Below are 26,667 nucleotides of genomic sequence, written 5' to 3' on the forward strand. Positions count from 1 at the left end.
CACACACACACACACACACACACACACACACACACACAAAACGAATGATCAAAACGAGGGCATAGCCATCGGTTGATCTGAGCTTCTTTCGATAGCAAACGACTTGAGACAGTAAATTCTGCTTCTTTTGGTTTCAGCCAAGCAGTTCTCTCCGTTTTGCCTCACTTGCAGCTCGAACGACAGCGGCACCAATGATAGCGGTTTGCAGCACGTCTGCCTCACAGTTGACACTTTCTGGGTTTGAATCCCGGCATGGTGCCGAGTTTGCATTCAAGTTGAACGTTTGAGAGAAGGAACACTTTGCTTCAAAGTCAAATCAATATTGCTCGGTAAGCTTTCGTAAAATGGGCTGGGGTATTTTAGTGACTTACTGTATATATCGGGTGTCTAGTTACATTCAGTGATGACGCAGTGCAGTCCACATGTTTATGTATCATTGCTTCAGAAAACATCTTCAAAAGTTGAAATGATAAAGCCATTAGCCATGTTTGCGAAAGAACATTTTGCTTCAAAACAAATCAATATTGCCCAGTAAGCTTACGGAAAATGGGCCGGGGTATTTTAGTGACTTATACATATCGGGCGTCTAGTTACATTCAGTGCTGACGCAGTGCAGTCCACATGTTTATATATCAGTGCTTCATAAAACATCTTGAAAAGTTGAAATGATAAAGCCATTAGCCATGTTTGCATTATCGTGATCCGATTTATGACTTCCTGACCGATGTCTACACCACACTCGTGTGGTAGAATTTTGTGACGTTGGAGTGAATGCTTAAAAGACTGCAAATCAAAGTGTTCCGCTAGTTAACTCATTGAAGGAGATAAATGAACCCTCTTTCAGTCCAAAACATTTACAGTATGTAAAATAATTCTGATGTTGTTTCTTGTAATACAGAATGAATTTATGGCTTGTTTTTTGTTAAATAATAAATAGAGGACCTTGAAAACCTAATCACCTATTAAATTGCAATATCTAAGGAAAAAAAATGATCTCACAATAATAATCACCTATTAAATCGCAATATCAAAGGGGAAAAAAATTATCTCACAATTTTTTTTTTTTTAATCTTTCTTTGCATTCTCTCTCTTGCTTGTGTTTTCTACAGGTAGTCTTCCAAGGGAGCCGGGTCCCTTGGAAGACTCGAAAGGGTCTGTAGGCGGCGTGTATGTGAACGGTTGTTTGTCGATGACGGACTGGCGAGCGTTGCAGAGTGCGCCGCGCCTCTTGTTTAAAGTCAGCTGGGAAAGGCTCCAGATCACTCGTGCGAAAAGGAAATCGACGGATGCTTCTCGACATAAATCATCAACAACCCCACGCAATCGGAATCGATCAATTGATTATTGCGCTCACCCATCATAAAAAACGATCAAATACATGTGAGCGAACACACTTAAGTTATTCAGTACGTTGATTTGAGAGCATTTCCCCATGAATAGCAGCTCAATCCATTCACGTTACAGTGAATTCCACCCCTTTCCATCCTTTCTTTTCACAGAGAGGACACACATAGAGAAGTGAATATCGTGCCAATCTGTTACCATGGCAACTCCACTTCCATTTACTGCTGCAAGCCCTCCAGTCGTTTGTCTCTGCCACAAGGTCTTCCAAGTTCCGCAGCATTTTTACGACATTGCGGCCGACATGAAAGAGCTCTTGTGGTTCCTCTTGCTCGCAGCGCTAATTCTCTTTGTTTTTTGTTTTTTTTTTTCCCTCCCACTTCAAAACAAACAGGCCTTGTGTTTCCCATTGAGACGGCTCAATGTCCCACTCAATTAGCTTCTCTTCTTCTTCCTGCGCTTTCTCTGCATGCGTGTTTGCATACTTCTCCGGGCGCGTGGCCGCCGGCACACTCTTGCCAGCTCCTACACACAAATATTGCACATGCAAATACATAAAGCCCCTTTTTCTCTGTGTATTTTTTTTTTTTCCTTCTGTGTAAATCAAACAGTCTGTGAACTCGTTCCGCAGCCTTGTGGGAGAGAAAAGCTATCATGATCATCAAGTGATCTCCACGTGCGAAGCGCACCCTCTTCCAAGGATCAGTCAATGCATCCTCTGCATGCTACAGGCGAGTGGGAAGCATACCTTAATATACGAGTGCAGATAGTGATCAAGGTTTTCCTCATGGCACTTGGAAACAATGTGGAGCAGCACTCTGAAAAAAATAAATCAAATAATCTTGTCTTGAACACAGACTCGTCATTTGCAAAATTATGGTTAAAACAAAAAAAAATGCAGTCAGCATATGGTGCACAACTTATTGCACCCAATTAATTCTGCCTATGAACAAATTGTTGATGTGACTAGAAATACAAATCTGTTTTTTTTTTTTGTCATTGCATTGCGTGTGCATGCATGAGTGTGACTGACGCGATAGTGTGTGATGATCTGTGTCAGTCACTCAAGCGCACCACACACGATAAGAACAATAAGCACAAACTTGTTTCCTCTTCCTGTGTGGGGTCTCTCAACTTCGAAAAATCAATAAGACGTTGAAAAATTGGTGCGTGTCAGCGACTGTAAATGACGCCAGAAGAAGCCCGTAGTGGCACTGTTCACCTGGTGGTGGCAGTAGTGACCTCATCATTGTCATTTTGAGTCAGGACCTTGAAGAGCTGGTTGAAAAGCACAGGCAGAAATCTGATGATCACCGGTATTCTCTCCATGCTGAGGAGACCCTGGAAGAGGGTGGAAAATAAGGAGGAGGAGGAGGAGGGAGCCAAGAACAAGAGATACTATTATAAATAAAGCTCATATACCGTTCAGAGGAGGAAAGGAAAATGAACCCTGACTGATGAGATGTGGAACAATTTGGCCTTATTTATTTTTATTTACGCTGTAATGTTTCACTGATTAGATGTGGAACAATTTGGCCTTATTTATTTTTATTTATTTATTTTTTTTTAACTAAAGGGGATTGGAAGTTTTTTCCTCTAACCTTCAGGCAGTTCAGAAAGTTGGAGGTAGGAGGTAGCGAGAGGTCCAGCTCTCTTTTCTGGCACTGCTGGAAGAAGCGGTTCAGGTGGGGGTCCTGGCGCCAGGAGGAGAGGAATCCAGGAGAATCAGTTCCAAGTTAGAAGATGGACTCATTTCTTTTTTAGCAACTATAAACTTGTACGCAACTCAAAATCAGAATGTAAAAGGGAAGAGATTAACAAAGCATATGTGGTTAAGTTTGGCTCTAAAATCATCGGGCCAGTCATCTGACAGAGACATTTGAATGTTAACCTGAGTGTACACAGTTGACACGACATTAGTTGACACTTTGAAGATGGCCTTCGCCCCATCAACCCATTTGACGTCAGCTCCACTCTGTAAAGACAGAAAACACAGAACATAGTAAGGGGGATCACTCAAGTTCAAAGCTTTACGGATGCACGGATATGGATTGCCGACAATGTATGTGCGCTCAGGATGGAAAATGTTCCTGCGTGTGTGCGTTGGCATGTTCGTCAAGGATGACGATGGCACTTGGTCATCTTTTTTTGATTTGACAAATGCCTGTGGTCGAGTTAACTGGCGGTATTTATCCATCTTCTCAACACCACACTGCTTCCGCACGTCACCTCGTGACGTTGGATCGCCATACCACACTCCACACGCATTTATCATACTGAAATCATTCGAACAAGCCTCGATACTGACTTTTTACGTTTTGGCAAGGCCTGGTGAGGAAATGGGTTTATGAACACGTACATATTGGTTTGCCAATATTCAAATGTTCATTCATGTTCAGCCTCGTACCTTGGTGTTGTTGGCCTCTTTGATGGCCAGGTAACCAGGGGGCAGGTTACTGGAGACCGAGATGTTGAACTCCTGAGATGACAGACGACCTTCTTTGAGGAGAGGCAGCCAAGAGTAGCCCACTAAAGAGTCACAAACACAAAACATGATGCATTCGAATAAAACAACAACTTGATCCGCTACGTGCTAACGAAGCTCACCGGGGGTCTCCAGGGCTTCTTTTCTCTTGGCGTTCGTTTTAGCGTTGATGTCACATGTGACATGGTAAAACGAGAAAAGCAAATGGTGCTTTTCGTGAAGTTGGGTCGGGAGCTCCATCTTCACCTGTGTTGGCAGAGATGAAACAAATGTTGTGTGTTCTTGCTGAAAATGGAATCGTTTTTCTCTTTTCATGAGCCTACCTCATCATAGAAGTCAGGGTTTTGAGAGTGATGCAAGACAGTGGAACAGGCTGCTGTGGTGAACACCGGACCACCCGGTTTGCCATAAATGCACTGGACAGACCAATAAAACAATTCTCAGCTGTCTTTTAACGACAAAGAAAAAAAAACGTGTGCAGTACTTGTTTTGGAGAACGCGTTACCTTTAAAGGTTTGCCGGGCTCTTCGTCTGAGCTACGGAACTCCACATAGACGGCAAGATTACGAGCCTGTAGCAGAGGAAGAGCATTGTGACGTTAATAATGGGCGAAGAAGCTGTTTGGCAGAAGACCAGTCAGCACCTTGATGGAACCAAACAAAATAGGCGAGAGACTTCCAGTGGAAAATACAACTCTTCAAATGTTACCGTGATGACGTCTGCTTTACCTTGGCGAAGCTCTTCTGGCTGTCGTATTTGAGATGCTTGGGGTAAACGTAGATGTGGTTCCTGTAGACGTGGTATGGCTGAGTGAACTTGGTTGTGTCCTGGATGAACTCCTCCACTTCGACTGTAGGTTGCTGTTTGCCGAGATCCTCAAAGGGCTTCACGGGGATGTAAGAGGACGTCACGCAATCTAGAAGCACAAATACGACTCGTGAGGATATGGTGCTACACAAGAGAGTTCTGAAGTAGTCAAGCATACTCGGAAGCTCCAGAGGCACATAGTCCACTGTGATGTCCAGAGTCCCGGGAATGGTCTGAAGCTTGCTGGTCTTTTCAGCCCTGATCGGATGAAGATGGTGTCAAAACTTACGTTGTCTTGGAGAAGACCGACTGTGATGGTTAAGTCTTACCTCCTGTACTCTGACACAAGTTTAATCAGATCTTCTGTAGAGATCTTGTTGCTCTCTTGTTTAAAGAGCGGCGAGAATCGAGACTCTCGGTCGAGTGCCCCCTGGCTGTCCTTGAAAAGTGATCTGTTGTACATAGATCGACGATACATTGTTGTACATACATCGACGAAGTTTAATCAGAATAAGGCCAGTTACCAAGTACATTGGTGCCTGAAGTAACGGGTTAAGTTCGTTTTGTGGCCATGTCTCTAAAATCAACATTCCCATTTTTAAATAAATTAATAACACATTACATTATACATATTTAAATTGTGATTTCATGCTTCAGTGGCCATTAACATTCTGTGATTTCTGGTGTGCACGCCTTGGCCACCAGGGGGTAGTGTAATACAAACATGAATAATACAACAAAGAAGAGTTTAATAAATAAGTGACTCTCTATGTAACAGTAATTTTAAGTGAACTGGACCTGCGCATACTCTTGGTTTCGGACCTGTGGATTCACATTCGTATATGCTTTTTGCTATTTGCGGGCCCTCAAATCCCCCACCAATAGTGTGGGTCCGCTGTAGTTGTTTGCAGAGGATAAAGGTTTTTTTTTTTGAACAACTGTTCACTTTCTGCTTTTTGTTGTGTCATTCGCTCCCGGTAAACTAATATTTTTACTCGCAACCGAAAACAGGTAGGACTGAGACAAGGCACCACTGTACAGACAAATATCAAGTGCTTTTGTCTGCTACTGACCTGACGGACCAAGCAAATGGCATTCGGTACTTTCCTAGTTTACTGCAGAACTGCTTGTTGGATTTTAAAATCTTCTGGACAATCTGTAGACATGATGGACACAAAAGAAAATATGAAGAAGGTCGAGCTGATATATGGATCAGAGTATCGGAAAACCATCGGAAAGCAATGAAATAATCCAATGAAGGCTTTTACTACACCCCCTTGTACAATTCTGTGCTTCCGATTTGAAAAGAGGCCTAAAATTCTGTATGACTGCGTCCCGGTGCTCAAGGCGAGCGCCATATAAAGGCATGCTTGGATGAATTAGGTGGAGAAGACCTTAACCCCATTAAAAATCACTGCAATCAAAATGTAGGGTCAGCAGGGCTTCACTCACAAATTTTCTTTTAATATTCCCAAAGTCACACTCCAACATTTTGTAGAAAGTCCTTCCATAAAAATGGAACTTCTCGAGGACTATTTCCTCCCATTCACAATTGCTACACTTGTCACAATACTTTTGTCCAGACAAAATAATGGAATTTGTATGTTAATGGGAATCCCACGCCTGGGAGTATATACAGATGTGTTATGGCCAAGACAAAAGTATGAGATTGGACCTTCATGCAAAAAATAGGCATCGAAATGTGGTTGACAAAAAACAACCCCCCCCCCCAAAAAAAAAAACACCTGACAACAATTTCATAAAAAACTGAAAATAATGCGTTAAAAAAAAAGCACTTTCTTACCTTGCTGGAGTCTGTGTTTTTGATGTACGGCTCGGTCCCACATGCAATATTTCCCATCAGCACCTTCTCTACTCTGGCCACCATCACGATATCCGTGTGGGGGTTGGTCACGGAGAATATCGCCTACAATGACATGTCGTTAAAGCCTGTTTATCAATGAACACAGCCACAGTCTGTTTAATACCTGTTTGGGAAAGCACAGCCACTGTTCCAGCTCCAGGCTCGGATGGCTTTCAACTGACTTCTTCTCGGCGGGAGCGCACACACCATTCTCCTGAGCTCCGGAAGCACTTCCTCCGAGCATCTGACGCACTGCGTCGTGGTTGAGGTCCACATGGAAGTCAGCAGAAACCTTCCTGCCCTCTCGAATGTCCAATAACGATAACGACACGAAGAACGGCTCGATCTGGTGGATCGAGCAGAACCACAACAAAAAAAAAATCATTTTAGTCATATTATGGAATGTAGAAATAAGAAAAGAAAGGTCGAAACTGTTCCTCGGTGTGATTGTGGGTGCGGATGGTTGTTTGTCTCTGTGTGCCCTGTGATTGGCTGGCAGCCATTTCAGGGTGTACTACTACTGTAAAGAGCTCCAATCTCTTACATTTGTGACAGGTCCCGTTTCATTCTCACTGATGCAGCCCTGCAGCATGAAGTTCAGCGATCGGCATGTCACCATGAACCTTCTGCCTAGTTTCTCCTCAAAAGGACGTACTGTGCAGTTTTCACTCGATGAATGCTCCATTCGCGGGCTCCTCAGGACCTGCGGTTGACAGATGGTGGAAGGCTTACTGGCCGTTACAATAGGTACACCTAAAATCCATTGTTTAGTGTAAGACGGTGTGTCACAACTTCCAAATATCTCATTGTGTAGGTGTATCTAATGTCTTAGGAAATAAGGAAGGCATGCATGTGCAACGCATCAAGATATTGTTAATAATGGGATTACATAAATAGCACAGGTAAAGTTATACATACAGGGGTGTCAGGGTCAAGCGAGAAGAGATTCAACCTCTCCTCCCTCCGGGCACAACGAATTCCCTCATCCGTCTCAGAGATATACTGCACAAAAGGAGATGACATACGATAATGATATGACAGAAAACCAAAAACCGCGTGGCTTGTATACGCTCGAAATAGACAGGCGCTTCTAAAATCGGAATGGTGAGCGTTCAATTTCAGAGAGAGCAATTTTTTTTGAGAAAAGAAACAATTATGAGAATTTCACGAACGACGCAATTAGGTGAGATTCAAGCAATCATTTGGGGATTTTTAGTGCTGCAATTTGTCATGCTTACTCCGGTTTCCTCCCATATTGCAAAAACATGCACGGCAGGCTGATTGAACACTCTAAATTGTCCCTAGGTGTGATTGTGTGTGGTTGGTTGTTCGTCTCTGTGTGCCCTGTGAATGGCTGGCAACCGGTTCAGGGTGTCCCCCGCCTACTGCCCGAAGACAGCTGGGATAGGCTCCAGCAACGCCCGCGACCCTTGTGAGGATAAAGCGGATCGGAAAATGGATGGATGGATGGATTATAGCATCAACACAAAAGTTATATGCAGTAGCAGCTCTAAAATTCCTCCACAGTTATCCATTCAGGTTTCTAATTCTAGCCCCATAAACGTCATTTTTGGGGGAATAATAGAAACAACAAGAGGCGATATTGTTCGGGATAAAAATAAATAAATCAAATAAATAAATCAACCTTAGCTAGCTCGGGATTGATGCCGTTTTCTGTAGTATCTTCGTTCTCCTGCAAACAGCCATCACTCAGTGACGTGTCAAACACATCTGGAGGAATAAACAAACGCAGCGTCATGAAGCATTTTAATTCTGTAGAACAGCTTCAGCAGCACACTTGTCAGAAATAGTCACACATAGATCAGATTCAGAATTAAATATGACTCTGAATGTGGCATTCGTGGACTATAAAGCAGTCAAATGTCTTCTGCATTGTAATCTTTGTGGGCATGCAGAATTTCTTTCATGCCGAAAAATCATGATGCATGCTCACAACTTCATTGACAGGCTAAAAGACCCCTGACTCATGAGAGTTGCTGACATCAGTGTTTTATAACTCTCACCCTGGCGATGGTCGGACAGGTCCAGACTCTTGCGGTCCGGAGCCGGCCCATCGTGCGGTGTGATCTGCAAGATGCGCGTCAAGGTGCTGATCCACTCCTCCATGTCCTGCTCAGTCTCCGCGGCCAGCACGAAGTATGTGACCTCGTTCATCTTCAGCTCAAAGGCGTGCTTCCTCAACCGGTTATTCTATGGAGAACATTCAATATTCAACGTCATTCAAAATGCGTATCACACGATAGCTCCAATTCGCAAGGTTTGGAACGTACCTGCACAACGCCGGTACACGAGTCGAGAAAGATGCAGCCTTTGGGTTCCTTGGATATCTTCTCGTCTTTGTAGAAATTCATGATGTAGGAGTTGTCTGTCAGCTGGGTCAGCTGGAAATATCTCCTCTTGAAGGACTGTGCAATGACGAGAAATTTCAATACAGGACATGACTGATGGACTAAAATCCAAACTATGGCGAACCTCCGCCTATACGCGATTCAGGATTTATCAAGCGTAAATTCATTTCTTCATGCTACCGCTCGGAAAATTTATTTCTAAATTAATTTATAAAATGTAGCTCCCTGCCTATTTTTGTTTTATTAATCTGTATCAAGGAAGTATGTTGAAGCGATTTCGACTGAGAGACTAAGGGGAGGAACTGCTCAGTTTAGCCAGCGTGAGGTTAGCTGAAATTGTTTTTGACCTGCTCAGTGGATTTTAAAAGGCTCATGCTAACAGTCCAAGGAGGTCTTGTTCTTGCTTGACAATTTCTGTTTTTAAGGGTTGTAAAGAAATCGTTAAAAACACTTCCACTGCAGCCCCGCCCCCCCACCTCCCCATCCAAAAAGTCTGCAAAGCCCTTTTCACACTGCACTCGCTCAGAGTGAAAGGGTTACGTGGCAGGGTAGAAAAACGACAGCGGTCCGGTTGCCAACGTGGCCATATTTGAAAGTGCTGACATCGCAGGCTACCAGGAAGTAAGGACAGAGACTTTTGCCACTGGTTTCGACGAGAAGTAGGCTGTACCTCACCGAGATCTATCTGTCATTGTTACTAAAGAAAGCCGTGGGTGTGTTTGTTTTTAAAAAGGAGGAGGAGGAAACAAGCGGCACAAAATGGAATGGGTGCATCCTGACCTAATGGCTTTGTAGGAAGTTGGGCTGTTTAATCTCATTTGTGAGCTGCAGTTCGACCAAGACAGATTTGAGGTATCGTTCAGGCTGAGCAGGGAACAGTTTCTTCTAAACCTCGGCATTGTATGTCGTCTCTCGTTTGACCCTAAAGCTCGGGACACTGAGACAACACATATATTTAAGGTTTCCTCTATTGTCCTCTCGCCGTGACCTGGATATAAGTCACTAAATCACTCCGCTAGCTCGTCTTCAATTGGAAGCAGCGACGCCGCTCTCAAACATTTTAATTTTGAGGCAACTGCCATCTCGGCATACGCCCCCACTTCCCACCGCCCAGCAACACTCCATTCCGTAGTGCCCAACCATCACCACTGCCTGCTAAGTGCAGTGTGAAAAGGCCATTTATTATTATTAAAAGCCATTTAGTATTAAAGGTAATGTTGCAATGTGAAATGATATTTTAGATTGTAGTTTGAGGTAGATTTATTAAAATAGGCAAAACTAAAGTTTTTCAGGAGCGTATCAATGACCTTCCATTTTTTTGCTATTTGCAGGGTTACGACACATATTAAGTCATTCGATTTGACAGTCTGACACATAGTAAACAGTCTGATTCGACCACAATAATCATGCTTAGTTTTGATTGACACTGTTAGAGAGGTATGCAAAGGAACCATTGCAACCGCCCACTACGAATTGCAAATGGTTGACTCCCATTGTCCAGTCGTAATGGATTAGCATAGACGAGGACGCTAACATACGGACAAAAATGCAGCTCCTCAGTACTTTCACTTGCAATAAGAACTTCGTCAGGGTCAAGAGAAGCTTTTCTCTCCACCCCAAAACCAAAAGTGTCACGCTGTGTGAACCACTAATTTCTCCAAACTTACTGTTTGTTGACTTTGATGTCACTTTATTGACAAGATTATTTGATGCACTGAGGGCTCCCGGTCTTTGATATATTGTCTGTGCCTCATTCACTCACTGCTAAAGTCTGTACAAATCCATTTGAATTGACTTCTACGTTTGTGAATTTGAACACGGCATACTGCAAGGGCTGTTTGAACAATGCATGACAACAAAAAGATGAAGTCCAAGTGCATGCCAAGTGTGTGTGTCCTCACCCGGACAGTGATGCTATTGTTGACGGTGCTGTTAAAGTTGCCCTTGTAGAGCCAGCCTGAGCGAAAGACACCGATTCCTCCCCCTCCTCCTCCCCCGCCTCCCCCTCCTCCTTTGGACGAGGACAGGGAAGTGGTGTCCTGCAAAAGACAAACGCGGCCGCGCACACACACAAAGTACATCCTCTCGTCCTGGAGATCAATAGAAGAACAGGAGACATCCTCGACGGGACCATTTGTCAAACGATGTACGTAAACAAGGATTGCGCCCACTTGGTGGGCGAATATTTTAACAGCTTGATGGCTTCGGGATAAACTCATTTGAGCAACATGACGCCAGGATGTTTCCAGCACGTTAATGCGTTCGCGTTTGAAAAGACCATTACCGACCTCATCCTTGTCCACGTCCTCATAGTCAATCTCAAAAGAATGGGACGGCAGCTTCTCAGCTTTGTATAATTTCCTAGAAGAGGGGGGGAAAGGAGACGATATTGAAGAGGATGTAGAATTGCGATGATAAAAGTATGCAAGGGAGATGATTCTTCAACGTATCTCTGGCCCCACAACGATAGACAAGCTCCTCTCTGTTGGTTTGCTTTGTGTGCGCCGATGAAATGTCGAGCTCACGATTCCGTCGCCAGAAAGACGCTTTTGCTAAAGGTCGCGCGGTTGTAAAAGCGGTCGAAAATAACCGCCGCAGTAGGAGCATTTGTGGTGATTGCGGACTGACGCAGGAATGCTTCCCGATTGGCAGACGGACATTGCTGCAGTCAAAACTTAGCAGTCACCACCGCATGCATACAGTAGCTGCATATTCCAGCTGTCCAACCCTCCAATTCACTTCGCTCGAAGGATATCGAGTGTTTAACTCAATGCTATGGTTTACGCAAACCCAAGTGTATATTTTTTTTCTATCCAAGCTTGTTTTTTGTCGATACAAAGTTTGTTTTAGGCCACCGGATAGTAACGTTATGGAACATTGACAGGGTGAAGGCGATTGACGATGTATACAAAAGGTGGGCACCTTATCATATGGCTAGTGAGAGTTTTGCTACGTCTTCAATGTGGGAGTAAGATAGAAGAAAAAAATAGCAAGCACCAACAAGGTATGCACACGGTGCCAAGATTTGAACCCCAAGCTTCAGAAGTATGACGCAGACATGCAATAATCATGCGCCCGCCGTTTTATGGATGCAATTCTAAAAAACAAAGAAAATTTAAGAGAGGGGCAGACCAGTGAAAGAGTCCGTCAAATGGAGGCACAAGCATGAAATTTAGTACATACGGTTTCTTCTTCAAATCCCACTTTTTTGCAAAAATACCGCTCGTCACGCAAAATTCAAAGATGGCAGCCCCAAAATCAAAGATGTTCGATTCATAGTTAAACCCTAAACGCTTGTCGTCTTACTTTTGGAGGGAGGAGAACCGTTCTATGACGGCTTCATATGTGCCATCAATACACAGCATCGTCTCATACCCCCCCACCTAAATCTCCCTCACGTTGACTTGACAAAATTAAAGACTGAGTTAAATTATTCAAGAAATAAATTCTCCGGATTGAGAAAGTTCGAAAATAATGAATTTTTAAGACTTTTTATTCAGGTATCCAGTGCATTTTTAAAACTAGACTGTCTGAAGGCCTAATTTAGGAAAGTCCAATTGTTTGCAGACACTCTGGTTACATCCCCATCTGTTTTTTTTTTTGTTTGTTTTTTTAATATAAAGCCATGAGTGTTTTTTTTTTTCTTCACCAAAGTCAAATCATGGCTTTGAGTCTGGGCATAACTAACTAAATGCATTAACATCTGTCTTATTCTGCTTTAAATCCACTTCCGGTCAGGTCAGAGGTCATGTGAACTGACACTGGCAACCGAGACCCATGGGATAGAAAGAGGACATTCCTGTGGTTTGAATTGCTGGACTGTTTTGGATCAGTCCCATCTGAGAAGCAACAGCCTCATACCCATGAAACATTGCTTTGTCCTTCCCCTCGGTGACTTTTTTTTTTTTGCACTCAACGCCCACCGCCCTCTTGTTCTCCTTCACTGCCTCACGGTATGTCAGGTTCATATTCACAATACCTTGGCAGCAGGCGGTAGTCTCCAGCGTAGTCGTCATACTTGAACTGGACTACGTTCAGATCCGAGTTGTAATACTTGCAGGCCTGGTGAAGAGGATGAAGATGAAGTAGAAGTCATCGGACTTTGGTTGACCTGATGCAGCTGATATATATGTACAGTGTATTGCCTCTCGAACCCTGCCTCATACACAGTGTCAGAAAAAAAAAACGGCTTTGATAGGTTGAGACTGAGACAGAATTCTCAAGGGTACGCCTTAAGCAGGGTACATATCGGGACAATTCCAATTTGTACCATTCGTAGGCAAATGTGCACCTTTGGGTAAATGTAATTGTCAAAAATGTCTCTATGAAATTTGAATGTGATGAATTATTCAGACTCATGTGGAATAAGACGCCCCCCCGCCCCCCTCACCTGCCCCTCCTTAAAATATAGCAGCACAAACACACATGCGTCAGGAGTGCATCTGACCTGTCTGACCAGCAGACACTCAGCCTGGAGCTCTGCGCCCTCAGGAACAGCTGACCTGAGAGTGCGTCTCTCTTGGGGCACTGTGGATACCTGCAGGGATGAGGAGAGTAAAGAGATGCATCACCATGGCAACAGCTTCTTGAAAAGGATGCGCAAAGCTGTCTGTCTTTCGCTGGAGCATTCTTCAAATTTAGATTCAGCAGCAGAATGCACCAGAAGAAAATCAGAAATTAAATCACAGTCGAGTGATTGTAAATACTGATAAGGTGCACTTATTTAACTGCTTCCTTGCATACGAGGCCTTCGACGTAAACTGTGTTGCCAAAGTTATCCCTGTCAATGTCAAACAATACATGTACCAGACCGCAGCTGGATTTGGCGTGTTGATCAATGTCTTATGTTACTCGCTTCTGCGGCCACGTGGTAATTGTCTGCTGGGATCTAGACACTGTACAGTTGTACATTTTGCCAACTTTGAAGAAATGCATTTATTCCTTGAATAGCAACTTTCATCAGCCGACTATATAAGACACATTAACGCGTTACATTACCACTTACTCGAAATGGCAGCCATTATCAAGTATTGTGTTACCGGCATCACTGTCAAGCATATTTCCACTCTCTCCAAGCGAGTGCTGGCTGGCAAAAGGCCAGCGTATTGTATGAGGGAATTCCCAATCTTATCCTCTGAAAGCTACACTATGATCTGATAGAGCCAAGATCTTCTACTCTGACTGCATTAGCCGCACGCACGCAAATGCACATACACTTACTGTGAAATCATTGTCAGGAAACAGCAGCAGCTCTCTAAGAGGGTCCTGCTTGAGCTCCGCTCCCAGTTCCGAGATGACAGCCTCATAGTCGAGTGGATCAATCAGCTTGGGCTTCTCTTGCTGCAAAGCACAAAACACATAAGACATATCGCTCAACATATCCATCAACTTGCTGTGAATACAGCTTTGATGGAAACACAAATAGACGGGTTGCCGACCCCTGGACAAGTGAATAGGATTCATGCCGCAGTGGTCCACCCTATCAGCAAAAGTTATTTGAACACAGACAGTGCATCAACACATGTAGACAGACAATAAAGCAATACTCAGAGACATACAATCTTTATTCTCTGCATGAAACGACTAATATTAATGCAGCTTACTAAATCAATTTGTTGTGAAACTTTTCTTGGTGTGTGTCTGTATGGCTCTGCTAAACCGTGGTGCACAGAACAAAAGGCCAAAAATGATTGGACTGGAACGGATTAATGGCATTTGCATTTATTTCAGTGGGGAAGCATGATTCGAACTGAATGTTTTGACTTCAATACATGTTATGTATGGAAATAAACCCTTCATTCAAAGCACCATTGTATATTATTACTTTAATTTTGTTAATATTAGGACTGCAAGAAACGAATATTTTAAAAGTAATTGAACTGTCAATAAATCCGATTCAGAAAAAAAAACATCTTTTAAATTCCAGCACTTTATCCCATTAAAAAAAATTAAAAAATCAAATTGACTATTCAGAAAATGCATAAACAAATTAATTATGATTATCTAACTGATTTGGCCCCTAAGCTGTCAGGAAATCTGCAAAAACGTTGGTCATTACTTTGGAGGTAAAAGCAGATGGTTGTAAATGTCTTATTTAAAAAAGAAAACAAACAAAAAACAAAAATAAAGGTCAAGACTTTTTGAGAGCCTCTGTTGCAGGCTCTGTCCAGGACTGTAAATTTGCATTATAAAGTCATCAAGTATGCTACGCCCCTTTGCGGTGATGTTACTGACGTGAATGCAGCCAAAGTGACAATGTGGGGTTTAAACATGGAAGCAGTCAATTATCCATCGGCACAACACAAAGTGAATGTTCTGGGGGGGGGGCGAAAGTCATGATCTCAACATTTCCTCTGTGGTACTCTGACATCATTAGGACCTAAAAACAACACGCAGGAAGTACCCGAGTGGCGATTACTGCTGAAAGAGAGCTGAGGCACACCCCAACGCACTTGATGACACAAGGGGGGAAGGAAGATATCTGTGCTGTACTTAATCTACCCATGATATGGTTGGAATTTCCTCGCTGTACAAGAATACATATTCCACTTGAGGACAGCAACCGCTCTGACGCAAAATGTAACTCCTAACTCAAACTGAGAATGACACAAATAGTCACAGAAAAAAGTCCTTCCCTATCCCCTATTTTAAGATCCACATTCACTCCCCAGATAAAACATCAGGGACATGTGCACAAATACCATCAGTGCCGTACTGGAAGGGAAAAAAACCCAAACAAAAGAACGTCCCTATACGAAGATAAGGCTGTTTTGCTAACCATTCTCTTTGATTCATATTTATCATTGTGGTTGTGGCGCCACGTAGTGCAATGTAGGGCTGTTGAGTGTTGTTTCTGAATCAATTATTCCATTGTTTAATCGGATACAACTTTATTTTGCATTCAAGTTATTACTAAACCATCACTGCCAACTCCGTTTACTAACCAATTATTGTTTGTTATTTATTTAGCTTTCATGAAGGATGACAGAAATCAAAGAAGAAAATACTCTTTAGAGCATGAGATCAAACGATTTGGACAATTCGAAGTTAAACAATGACTCTAAACCACAGGTGTCAAAGTCAAGGTCCGGGGGCCAGATCTGGTCCGCCACATCATTTTATGTGGCCTGCAAAAGCAAATCAAGCATGTCAAGTTCCATGATGCTTGCTAAAGTCTGAACCAAAATTTCAAATTGTCATATGTAATCCACAATAACAGTCATTATTCTTGACTTCTAATTTTAAAACTAGTTATTCATCAATTTGTTGTGTGACGTGTATGTAATATGTGGAGGGGATTAAACATTTATATGGTTTCCCCAAATTCATAACGGCCCTCCAATGGAAAACCGTAACTACAATGTGGCCCGCGACAAAAATGAGTTTGACACCCTTGCTCTAAATGATTACTTGATTGTTAAATAGTAGTCGATTGATTTGATCATCGATTAGTTGTCGATGAATCAATTGATTTTGACACCCCTTGTGCAAGGGAAACATTGTTCAACTTGAAATTCATAAATGAAAGGTTGTACTGTGTAGAGCCTGGTAGTCCACAGTGTTTTCTACTAGATTAGTGGTTCTTAACCCGGGTTCGATCGAACCCTCGGGGTTCGATCAATCGGTCTCAGGGTTTCGACGGAGCCTCTGCCATGGAGGTTAAGACACACCCGAGTCAACATGTCAATTAGTTATGACACGCCCACTTGGCCATCACTGACTGGCTCATTTTGTGCACAATTAAATAACGTATACTTTATACTTATACTAATTGTGTTTACTTTTTTTCAGTTTTTAATAAATGCCTTTTTTTATGTGTTGAATCTGTAAAAAAAAAAAAAAAAAAAAAAAAAAAAATCACATTTTGTTTTTAGACTAATGAAGGGTTCGGTGAATGTGCATATGAACTGTTTGGATTCGGTACCTCTAACAAGGTTAAGAACCACTGTATGAGAAGCTTCTCAAGTTGTGTTTGCGATAATCGCAAAACAAAAACAAAAAACCACGGCTGTCAACAACAACAATCATTTTTAGTTTCTCACGACTTGAGAAGTCTGTAATATTGCTGCAGCGGCCCCATAATCTGGAACCTCTGAGATTTGGCCATTTTTTTTTCCTCAGTACTCAAGTCTTGCTAAGGTTTCTCATGATCCATCGTGGTATTCATGATCGGTCATGGGGAGTACAGAGTCCCGGAGGCTCTGGCATACTACGTCTTAGCCCGCGGTTTACAACGACTGTGTTTTTTGTTTTGTTTTTCCTGAACAATCATGTTCTTATGATGCAGCTACAATTTTTCACATTCTGTCAAGGCATTCCACAGATGAAACGCGGGCGCCGGGCTGCTTTGGAGCACATCTGTTGGCAAAGTCGAATGAAGGGCCCCGCTGACTCTCGACTGACTCTCGACTCGTTTTTGAGTCAGGCAGTATACATATGGCCCTTTTGCGCTGACACAGATAATATCAGGTTTTTTTGTCGGCAATTCACTCACTCACTCAATCATGATTACGCGTATGCCACGGCGGGGGTTGTCGGTAAATTAAACACATGGCAGAGAAGACTTGTAGGTGACGCGTGTACGATGCCAGGGAATACACACGCTTCCCATCACACTACATACTTCCAAGCTGTTTTAGTTTCGTGCACCCCGTTTTACTATAGCTGACTAGGTTCCTCATACGCGAGCACCGTGACGGCCTTGGCACCTATTTTGACAGTTTAAAGATCTCGCCAGGCATCCACAGCATTTATTTTTACCCATCCCATCCCCCTGCGTCCATGGTGACCTCAAACGTGGCTGCCAACACCTCGGGCAACATCCAACCCAGCCTTAGGGTTTACAATACTGCAAGACGAGCAGGATACTTTCACATTGTGTTCTTAAAAGAGCCACTCGCCAGAAATGCAGAGCTATAAAAGTAATCTGAAGCTATAAAATAACGGTTGCAAGGTTGTAGACAGCCATAATTTAACCCTCCGGACAACTACTCAAGTTTCTCACCTTCATCAGTGATCAACAATATTGCTAGCCCTGGCGTATATCTCTCAAGTTGTTTTAACAATGGTGCCGAAAGCCAAAAATGATTGGAAGTTAAAAAAATTAAAAAAAAAGAATGAATTTCACTCCTTTTGACTTCTTTGGGCTGTCCGGAAACATCGACCTTTGGTCAAGAAGTACAATCATTTTTTTCTTTTTAATGATTGGAAGAGAGCATTGAACAAAAGGACCAGCTAATTCACCAAAAATACCACATGCCACATCCAAAACGGTTTGGTGATGACGAGAATGCGGACAGAAGTAACTGTTGGTGAACTAAGATGTGTCACGTTGAGCCAAATGTTATGATCCCAACAAGACACTGATTCAGTCATTATCCAAATCTGCTGTATAGTGTATACATCACACACTGGACGACATATCCGCAATAACATTTACAGAAGTAATGATGTGTGTCATACTCAGTGAGTCAGACAAAATAGTTATTCAACATGTGTTCAAAAGATTATAGACCATCGCTTCTGTAATTCACAAAAAACACACACACACACACACACACACACACACACACACACACACACACACACACACACACACACACACACACAAAAAAAGCCAAAGACCGCAGAAAGTTGCAGAGAGAAGACTGGAGCCAGCAAGTTAGAGGAAGCAGAGTAAGCCTCAAGTTTGTTTGACATGTGCCCAATGCTGATAGGAGACTTTCACCCAACACGTATTTCTACCTTAATGGTCCAAATAGGCGTACAGGCACCAAGAAAATCAACAGCAAGTTCACCCTGGGTAACTTCAGTACCCCGACAGTTATACTTTCGCTAATGTACGATGGCAGGATCAAAAATCAATAGGCCTATTTTAGCTGTCTGCACATTGGTTTGTTTTTTTTTCTTTAGTCTGGCTGATCGTTATTCATCCAGCATTCATCTGACCTGTACAATTTTTGAATGTTATAGGTGCATTAATGAGCCAGTAACATCCATTTTAACATTTAAAGGCGGCTTTGTCTTACATTCTGCCATGTCATCAAGAAAACAGTGGTCTCTCTCGTAACCACGACGACTGCAAATGGCCTACTTCTGTTCTACAATCACTTGTGTTTAGCATCGAAATTATTCATGCACTGACTTCAATACTTTGCCCAAATGCAGGTACTTATTCATCACAGTAGCTTGAAAGTACAGTGATCCCTCGCTATTTCGCAGTGATCCCTCGCTATTTCGCGAGGGATCACGAAGTTTTTAAAAAGTCCACAAAAAGTCTGCAAATGGACCGCGAGAGGCAGCGAAAGTCAGCAAAACAACAGCAAGTCACATAGAGCAACATATACAGTACTACATGTATACAGTATGTTTACTGTATTTGGTTATTCATACACTAAGATAAGATATCCATTATTTGTCCCACACTGGGGAAATTTCAATAACCTAACCTAACTTATACATGTTTAAATCTATTGTTTGAATTGCTTTCGCGGGCCACATAAAATGATGTGGCGGGCCAGATCTGGCCCCCGGGCCTTGACTTTGACACCTGTGGTATATAGCATTAAGTAATGTTAATTACTACAAAATTTACTTTTCCATGCATGTATACCATTAAATTTGGCCTTATAAATATTTTTTATACTCATACACATGTACATATACCTATACGGGGGGGGGGTTCGCTACTTCGCGGATTTTCATTTATCGCGGGTGGTTTCGGTCCCCATTAACCGCGATAAACGAGGGATTACTGTACATTTCACGGAAGAACTTCATGGGGAGCAAATGAGCAAATTGTTCCTTACTAGTATTTTCACTATTAAGTTAAAAAAAAAAACTGCCAACCAGCCATGTTTGAAGATTTAAGATGAACAAGCCATAACAATGAAGGCTTTTAATTCATTCATTCATTCATTCATTCATTCATTCATTCATTCAAAGGGAGTGCTTTGGAGTTTTCCCATATAAAGTGCACCTCAAGCAAACAATTTGAATCTTGGAAGTCCTGCTCAACAAATAATTTTGTGATCCATGCCAGATTGTTGAAGTGCAAACTGACATTTTCTGATGATGTGACATTTTACATGACATTTGTACAGTTCGCGGGAGAATCTGCTTTTAAAGACACCTGCCTGTTTATGTACGCATCAGTGATAGCCACACTTTTGAGTTTCAACTGAAAAATAATAATCCTCTTTCGCTGCCAATTACTGGAATGGAAGTGCAATGCACTCTACACAGTTGGATCAACAAAAAAGAGGAACTGAATTACCCGTACTCAGTCACATCATCACTGTAACGTAACCATTAAAGATGCCGTTGGTAGCAGCCCTGCCAGACAATACTTGAAATGCCAGAAGCAGCAGAATGTAAGAGGCAGACACAGTGAGGAATATATTATTAAATACATACAATACTCAACCTGGTGAAATCCGACCTCACGCGTTTAGTCTTGATTTTTCTCCTTAAGGTGATTTTGCTCCTGAAGCTCATGATAAAGCCTAAATAATCCTTAAAATGGTTAAAACCGAAACGTAAAAAAAATAAATAAAAGAAAATACTACACAACTCAACACACGTCGGGGCGCATGTGCCTTATCACAAGCAGAACTGGCTACAGGTTATGTGTCAACGCACGTGGACGTAGAGGAAGCTGTTTTATGCGCACGCCCACACACAGACATGGTCAGCCGCAGGCAAGCGCATACGCAGAGTTCCAAATTCCCCCGGCAAGATTTTTGATTTCAGCAAGCTGGTTGACACGCAAATGGCATGAAATCATTATTTGCTCATCAAAAGGTTCACAGGCGTATCCACAATGTGAAAACGTTTTAAAAGGAATTCTGCCATACAAGGAAACACAAATCAGCAAAATGAGATTTCGTGTCTCGGATATAAATATGTTCAGCACTGTATGGGCAGAGTCTTAAACCATTTGTGAACAGACAGACATGCACTTCCTCTGATAAAACCTCAGAGCAGAACAATATGAAGAGGAAACAACCCCTGAAGACGGCTTAGAACAGGTGACATGTGACAGACTAGTTTTGGTGGAAGCTCGTGATTGGCAAGGTCACATTTTTTTTTTCAAGGAAAAAGAGTTTGACACCAATTTTATCTCAAATTTAGTTTTAAAATTGTTCAAGTGAAAAGTTACAGGGCAGTCCTGTGGTCCAGTGGTTAGCGCGTCGACCTCACAGTGCAGAGGTACCGGGTTCAATTCCAGCTACTGCCTCCCTGTGCGGAGTTTGTATGTTCTCCCCTGGCCTGCGTGGGTTTTCTCCGGGTACTCCGGTTTCCTCCCAGATTCCAAAAACATGCATGGCAGGCTGATTGAACACTCTAAATTGTTGCTTGGTGTGAGTGTGAGCGCGGATGGTTGTTCGTCTCTGTGTGCCCTGCGATTGGCTGGCAACCGGTTCAGGGTGTCCCCCGCCTACTGCACAAAGACGGCTGGGATATGCTCCAACACCCCCCGCGACCCTTGTGAGGATAAGTGGATCGGAAAATGGATGGATAGATAGATGAAAAGTTACACCCACTATATGGACAAAAATACGTGAGAAATGTGAGGGAGCCTATCAGAACGTGACAAGCTAGAGGGGGAAAGTACAGGTCTAACTATATTCCACCTCTGAGCTTCTGAGAGTAAGCAGCCGCGCGGCCTGTCCCCGATGTTGTGATAGACAGTGAGGGTGGGGGGTGGGGAAACGCACTACATTTTGGGCAAACGGGGCTGCATCGGCTGCCAAAAACATTGTGTATTTGTAGACAAAGTATTAGCAGAGCAAGTGCTTTTTATTTACCCCCCTTTTTCCGTTTTCATTTCATTTTTTTGCGATGTAACACAAAACAATACCAAGTGATACGCACTTCAACAGAAAAAAACAATGTGACATGCATGTTTTTGTCCTGGCTGCTCAGTGCAATAATGTACGGCTAAAGCAACAATAAGCTAGCATGATTAGAGTGCAAAATGCGTTTGAACGCGTCACACGAGACCGTACTTTGCATTCTTGAAATTGAGAAACGGCTTTTGTGAAACGTTTTCAAAAGGGCGAATACGAGACTACGGAATGTGCTTTGGACGGTTAAGGCGTACTCCATTTATCATTTTGATCAAATTGGAGTATTCTTTTGTTGGACTATGACGTGATTTTTGGCAAATGAGTAACCCATTCCAGTTGATCGATGTCAACACGAATAGTGATTGGGGATTTGGGGTGTGAGTCGAGCTCGAGTTCATGAAACTCACTTTCTGGACTGTATTTTCAACTGTTACAGGTATATGGTCACACATTGAGTTTTTGATTTGATGGTCTGCTTCTAGAACATTCAACGATCTTCAGGACAATTAATATCTGCATCCTTCCTCTTCTTGCACTCATTCCAGATGCTTCAACTAACCTCTTTCTTCCTTTGTTTTGTCCTCATCTCATCAAACGTCTGACTTTGATTCCCTTCTTGTCTTTTCAACACTCCCTTGCTCGCACCCTATTAGCCTTTCAACGTCGGCGTGAGGCCGACTGATGTTGCTGTTGACAAAGTACAGCTGTGAGCAATACATCAACACGGAGAATTCCGATAGACAGCCGAGAATGGAAACATTGGAGGGAAACCAAATCTATATTCCTGGTGGTCTGTATCATTGTCAAGCATATTTATGACTCCCCTGCTCAGGGAAGGAGGTGTTAGAAGATGCGTCTCAAGGAGAAGAGCGGAGGTACACAAGATGGATGGGGAGACGAGAGTATAGGGGAAGTCAAGAGGCACGAGCCATCTGCGATAGATCATTACAACAAAGCTTTAGGGAAAAAAATGATGAAATAGCACCTTATTTTTTTCAACTTACAGGTCCACAACACATGTACATGTGATTGAAATCAGAAACAGAGGTTGTATGATTCGCGCATCATTTTCTCCAGTAATAATAACACTATCTGACTGAAAGGTGTGAGATGGTAAGGTTATGTAACTGGTAACATCAGGTGTTACTTTGCAAGAAGTGTAATGTTGTTTTAAATTTGCACATGATGGCAAACGGAAAAACAAAGCATTAACACACACATCAGCTACTAAAATATACAACATGACACCCTCATTTTAATCAACAATGTTTGATTTTGCTTGCTCATTGAAGCTGCAGATCAATTTTGGTGTCCCCCAGGGTTTACTGATGAAGCCTCTGTCTTTATCACTGATGAAGCCTGAAAATTATGTTAAAAATGTAGCATCTTTTTGGAAAAATAAATAGCTTGTCTGTAATTAACCCAATCAATTAGCCTGCTGGACAATTTAACAAGGGGAATATTAGCTCTTTTAAAATGATCAAAAATTGGCAAAGACAAAGACAATGACATTCACCCCGCCCCCCGACCTCCCAAAAAAAAGGACAAAAATCTGCCAATTTTTGATGGGTTTTGACGCTATTATAATTTTATTTTGCCAAATACTGGAAGTGGCATTTGGCTTAAAAAAAAAATCCATATCGGTCGGAGCTTCGTCTGTACTAATTAAGGTAATAAATTCAACTATTTGAGACGTACTGTGAATCCCCACCTATTCGTGGCTCACTGCTCGCATATTCACCTTCAGTATTTTTTTTCCCTGCGAAACGTAACCTCAGCTATTCGCTGAAAAACTCGCCAATTCGCAATTATTGTCTTATTTTTGAGATTTTTCAAGAATGCCCAAAGATACCACCGAAACACTGGCTAATATGAAAGTGATATTTTTACCGTTTGCGAAGGCAACATACATGACAGTGTTGTTTCGTCTAGCCTGTGTTGTTAGTGGAAGTCTTTGCTACATATGTGAATTATTGCTCTGCTGAAAGGACATAAAATATATATTGTTTTTCTGAAGCAAATACTATCATCTATAAAATATATTTTCAAATACTTTTTCAAGAATGCCCAAAGATACCACCGAAACAGTGGCTAATATGAAAGTGATATTTTTACCATTTGCAAAGGCAGCATACATGACCGTGTTGTTTCGTTTAGCAATGGTTGTTCATGGAAGTCTTTGCTACATATGTTAATTATTGCGCTGCTGAAAGGACATAAAATATATATATTTTTCTAAAGCAAATACTATCATCTATAAAATATATTTTCAAAGGTAATGTAAAAAGAGTTCAAGATTATTATACAATGATTTGGGGTTATATTTTGGGTATACTTAGTGTTTGAAATACTAATACTGACAATTACAAAAATTCTGGGGACTCGTATCAGTTACTAATCCGTTTTTGCTGTTCACGTCTTAGAAAGAGTGGGGGTTCGCCCCATTGATGTGAAAATAGCTCATGTTGGGAAGCATTGTAAAATGCTGAGTAAGTGTGCATGCTACCTTCTAGTACAGCATAGTCACGATGAAAGACTCCCTAATCCTCTGATATGTCCCTGAATACAAAAGTTGAGAGTGTCGAGGTGTAAAGCATCAACTCCAGTTTACCATAGAGACCAGAGAGGGTTTACGAAGACGTGAAAGGTTTATGGTGGGAAAGCAAGAAACAAGGGGAGAAACACAGGGAATGACTGTAATAATCACACTGTGCCAAAACGTGAACATTTTTCCAGTGGACTTGCAGAAACCTGGGTCTTGCTTGGAGTGAAAAGAAAATCAGGCCAACATTGATGGTTCCATAGAGATACCTCACAGATGACTGACATACAGCATTAATAAAATATATATATTTTTCTAAAGCAAATACTATCATCTATAAAATATATTTTCAAAGGTACCGTAATGTAAAAAGAGTTCAAAATTACAATGATTTGGGGTAATATTTTGGGTAGACTTAGAGTTTAAACTACTAATACTGACAATTACAAAAATTGTGGGGACTCGTATCAGTTACTCATACGTTTTTGCTGTTCACGTCTTAGAGTGGGGGATCGCTGCATTGATATGAAAATAGCTCATATTGGGAAGCATCGTAAAATGCTGACTCAGTGTGCATGCTACCTTCTAGTACAGCATAGTCACGATGAAAGACTCCCTAATCCTCTGATATGTCCCTGAATACAAAAGTTGAGAGTGTCGAGGTGTAAAGCATCAACTCCAGTTTACCATAGAGACCAGAGAGGGTTTACGAAGACGTGAAAGGTTTATGGTGGGAAAGCAAGAAACAAGGGGAGAAACACAGGGAATGACTGTAATAATCACACTGTGCCAAAACGTGAACATTTTTCCAGTGGACTTGCAGAAACCTGGGTCTTGCTTGGAGTGAAAAGAAAATCAGGCCAACATTGATGGTTCCATAGAGATACCTCACAGATGACTGACATACAGCATTATACTGGAAAGTTGCTTAGGAACATTCAGCTTAATATAATTCAGTCACTGATTACGAGACCTACTTACTGCAGCATGCATGTATTTATTCAATCAGTCAGTTAAATCATCTTTTCTCCATATGTCGGGCAAAGAAAAGTTTTCCCACAGAAACCAAATTCCTAATGCATGACCCCCATACTTCACCTCTATTCCCCCCTGGGCCCTATTTCCGTCCTCCCCATTATACCTCTCAGCTATGAGGGGCCACAACCTCCACAGGAGACATACAGCTAAAAAAAACTAATATAGAATAGAACAAAGATACAGTAGTTCATCGCGGGAGTTATGTTTTAGAGCTCCAAATAATGGATGAAAATAAATCAAGTAGCGAACATACTGCACATATTTTTTATTTATGGCATTATAGCCGGACCCACATTCCTATTTACCTCTCCTATATACGAATTAACATTCCAAGCATGACACGGTCGATCTCATATTTTAAGAATCAATCGTCGTACTAATTGTCCCATGATTATTTTAAGTACATGAAGTAAATTGAATTTGCATGATACAATCCAAAATATGCACGGGAGGTGCAGGTGGTACGCCATCCTCATGCTGTATAAAGTAATACCTGTGATTTTGAAAGTGTGTGGCTTTAAAAGACGAGGTCTGGCCTTTTTTTAAGTGATGTGGGAGTCAGCGAATGAGAGTCTAGATTTGACTGGCTGTTAACTGGCTAACCCATTACTCAATTTGCATGTTGAGTGCCTGAGCATCGGTTGTGACAGATAGTGTATGACTGCGCTTAATGTCTATTTTGTTACCATTTGTTCAATAAAAATATTGAAAGTGCATCTTGGAGTACCTGTGGAGGGATTACAGTTCGTTTTAACGAGCAGTGGTAGGGTAACCTAGCTAACAATTTTCGCTTTACCATAGACGTGAAGTTATGTAAACCAGGACTCTTTCCTACTGACTCGCGCTTATTGATCTGTGAATGTGCAGTAACAGTCCGTGTGCAAAAATGATCACTGCAATACAGTCAAAAATCCACAAAATGAAATTAGATATGTACGATTGAAAAATCCGCGATACAGTGAGACAGCGAAAAATGACGTGAGAGGGATGACTGTACACATGGTCAAATTGATTCAATCAACAAGTAGGATACTGTAAAGAAAAACACCGATTGTGTTCCAACCACACATGCAATAGGCAGAGGTGCATCAGTACTGGTTACCATGACAATGATGGTCAGAGGTGAGCTGGCAGTTGTGTAGCCTTCCAGGGTGGGTGTTGCAGCATCCATTGACGCTTGGTCCAGCCGTGAACACATGTAACCGCAGTCTGCCCCACCCACTGAGCGCAGAAGTAGGACCACGCTGGCAGAACAGCCCATAATAACCCCTTGATGTTGACAGCAAGAGGTGAGCAAGTGTCACCTGGTCCCGTGTCGTGTCCCAATCAACACAGAAGATAGGTGAGTCCAATCGCAGCCGCTGGTCCAC

The 26,667-nt window shown here is 42.2% G+C and overlaps 1 protein-coding gene across 7 annotated transcripts in view; it reads right to left on the reverse strand.

Moving 5' to 3' along the window:
- dock10 (dedicator of cytokinesis 10) overlaps nt 1-26,667 on the reverse strand; it is a 63,363-nt gene that overhangs the window by 18,962 nt on the left and 17,734 nt on the right. For 3 of the 7 annotated variants that reach the window (XM_019887614.1, XM_019887618.1, XM_019887617.1), the window contains exons 1-25: nt 26,400-26,558; nt 14,087-14,206; nt 13,314-13,403; nt 12,846-12,928; nt 11,155-11,227; nt 10,768-10,905; nt 8,789-8,923; nt 8,522-8,708; nt 8,143-8,228; nt 7,416-7,499; nt 7,042-7,200; nt 6,622-6,843; nt 6,438-6,560; nt 5,707-5,789; nt 4,963-5,085; nt 4,812-4,891; nt 4,555-4,742; nt 4,332-4,397; nt 4,150-4,242; nt 3,949-4,072; nt 3,749-3,870; nt 3,233-3,316; nt 2,943-3,035; nt 2,564-2,682; nt 2,090-2,159 (exon numbers count right to left, since the gene is read on the reverse strand). In XM_019887614.1, the coding sequence (XP_019743173.1) occupies nt 2,090-2,159; nt 2,564-2,682; nt 2,943-3,035; nt 3,233-3,316; nt 3,749-3,870; nt 3,949-4,072; nt 4,150-4,242; nt 4,332-4,397; nt 4,555-4,742; nt 4,812-4,891; nt 4,963-5,085; nt 5,707-5,789; nt 6,438-6,560; nt 6,622-6,843; nt 7,042-7,200; nt 7,416-7,499; nt 8,143-8,228; nt 8,522-8,708; nt 8,789-8,923; nt 10,768-10,905; nt 11,155-11,227; nt 12,846-12,928; nt 13,314-13,403; nt 14,087-14,206; nt 26,400-26,558 (2,904 nt within the window). Of the gene's footprint in view, nt 1-2,089; nt 2,160-2,563; nt 2,683-2,942; nt 3,036-3,232; nt 3,317-3,748; nt 3,871-3,948; nt 4,073-4,149; nt 4,243-4,331; nt 4,398-4,554; nt 4,743-4,811; nt 4,892-4,962; nt 5,086-5,706; nt 5,790-6,437; nt 6,561-6,621; nt 6,844-7,041; nt 7,201-7,415; nt 7,500-8,142; nt 8,229-8,521; nt 8,709-8,788; nt 8,924-10,767; nt 10,906-11,154; nt 11,228-12,845; nt 12,929-13,313; nt 13,404-14,086; nt 14,207-20,281; nt 20,489-26,399; nt 26,660-26,667 lie in introns of those variants that run through there. The other 4 variants (XM_019887613.1, XM_019887616.1, XM_019887619.1 and 1 more) reach the window with 4 other exon arrangements.

Source organism: Hippocampus comes, unplaced genomic scaffold (genome assembly GCF_001891065.2).
Source record: "Hippocampus comes isolate QL1 unplaced genomic scaffold, H_comes_QL1_v1.1 scaffold6, whole genome shotgun sequence".
In the NCBI taxonomy this organism is placed as follows: domain Eukaryota; kingdom Metazoa; phylum Chordata; class Actinopteri; order Syngnathiformes; family Syngnathidae; genus Hippocampus; species Hippocampus comes.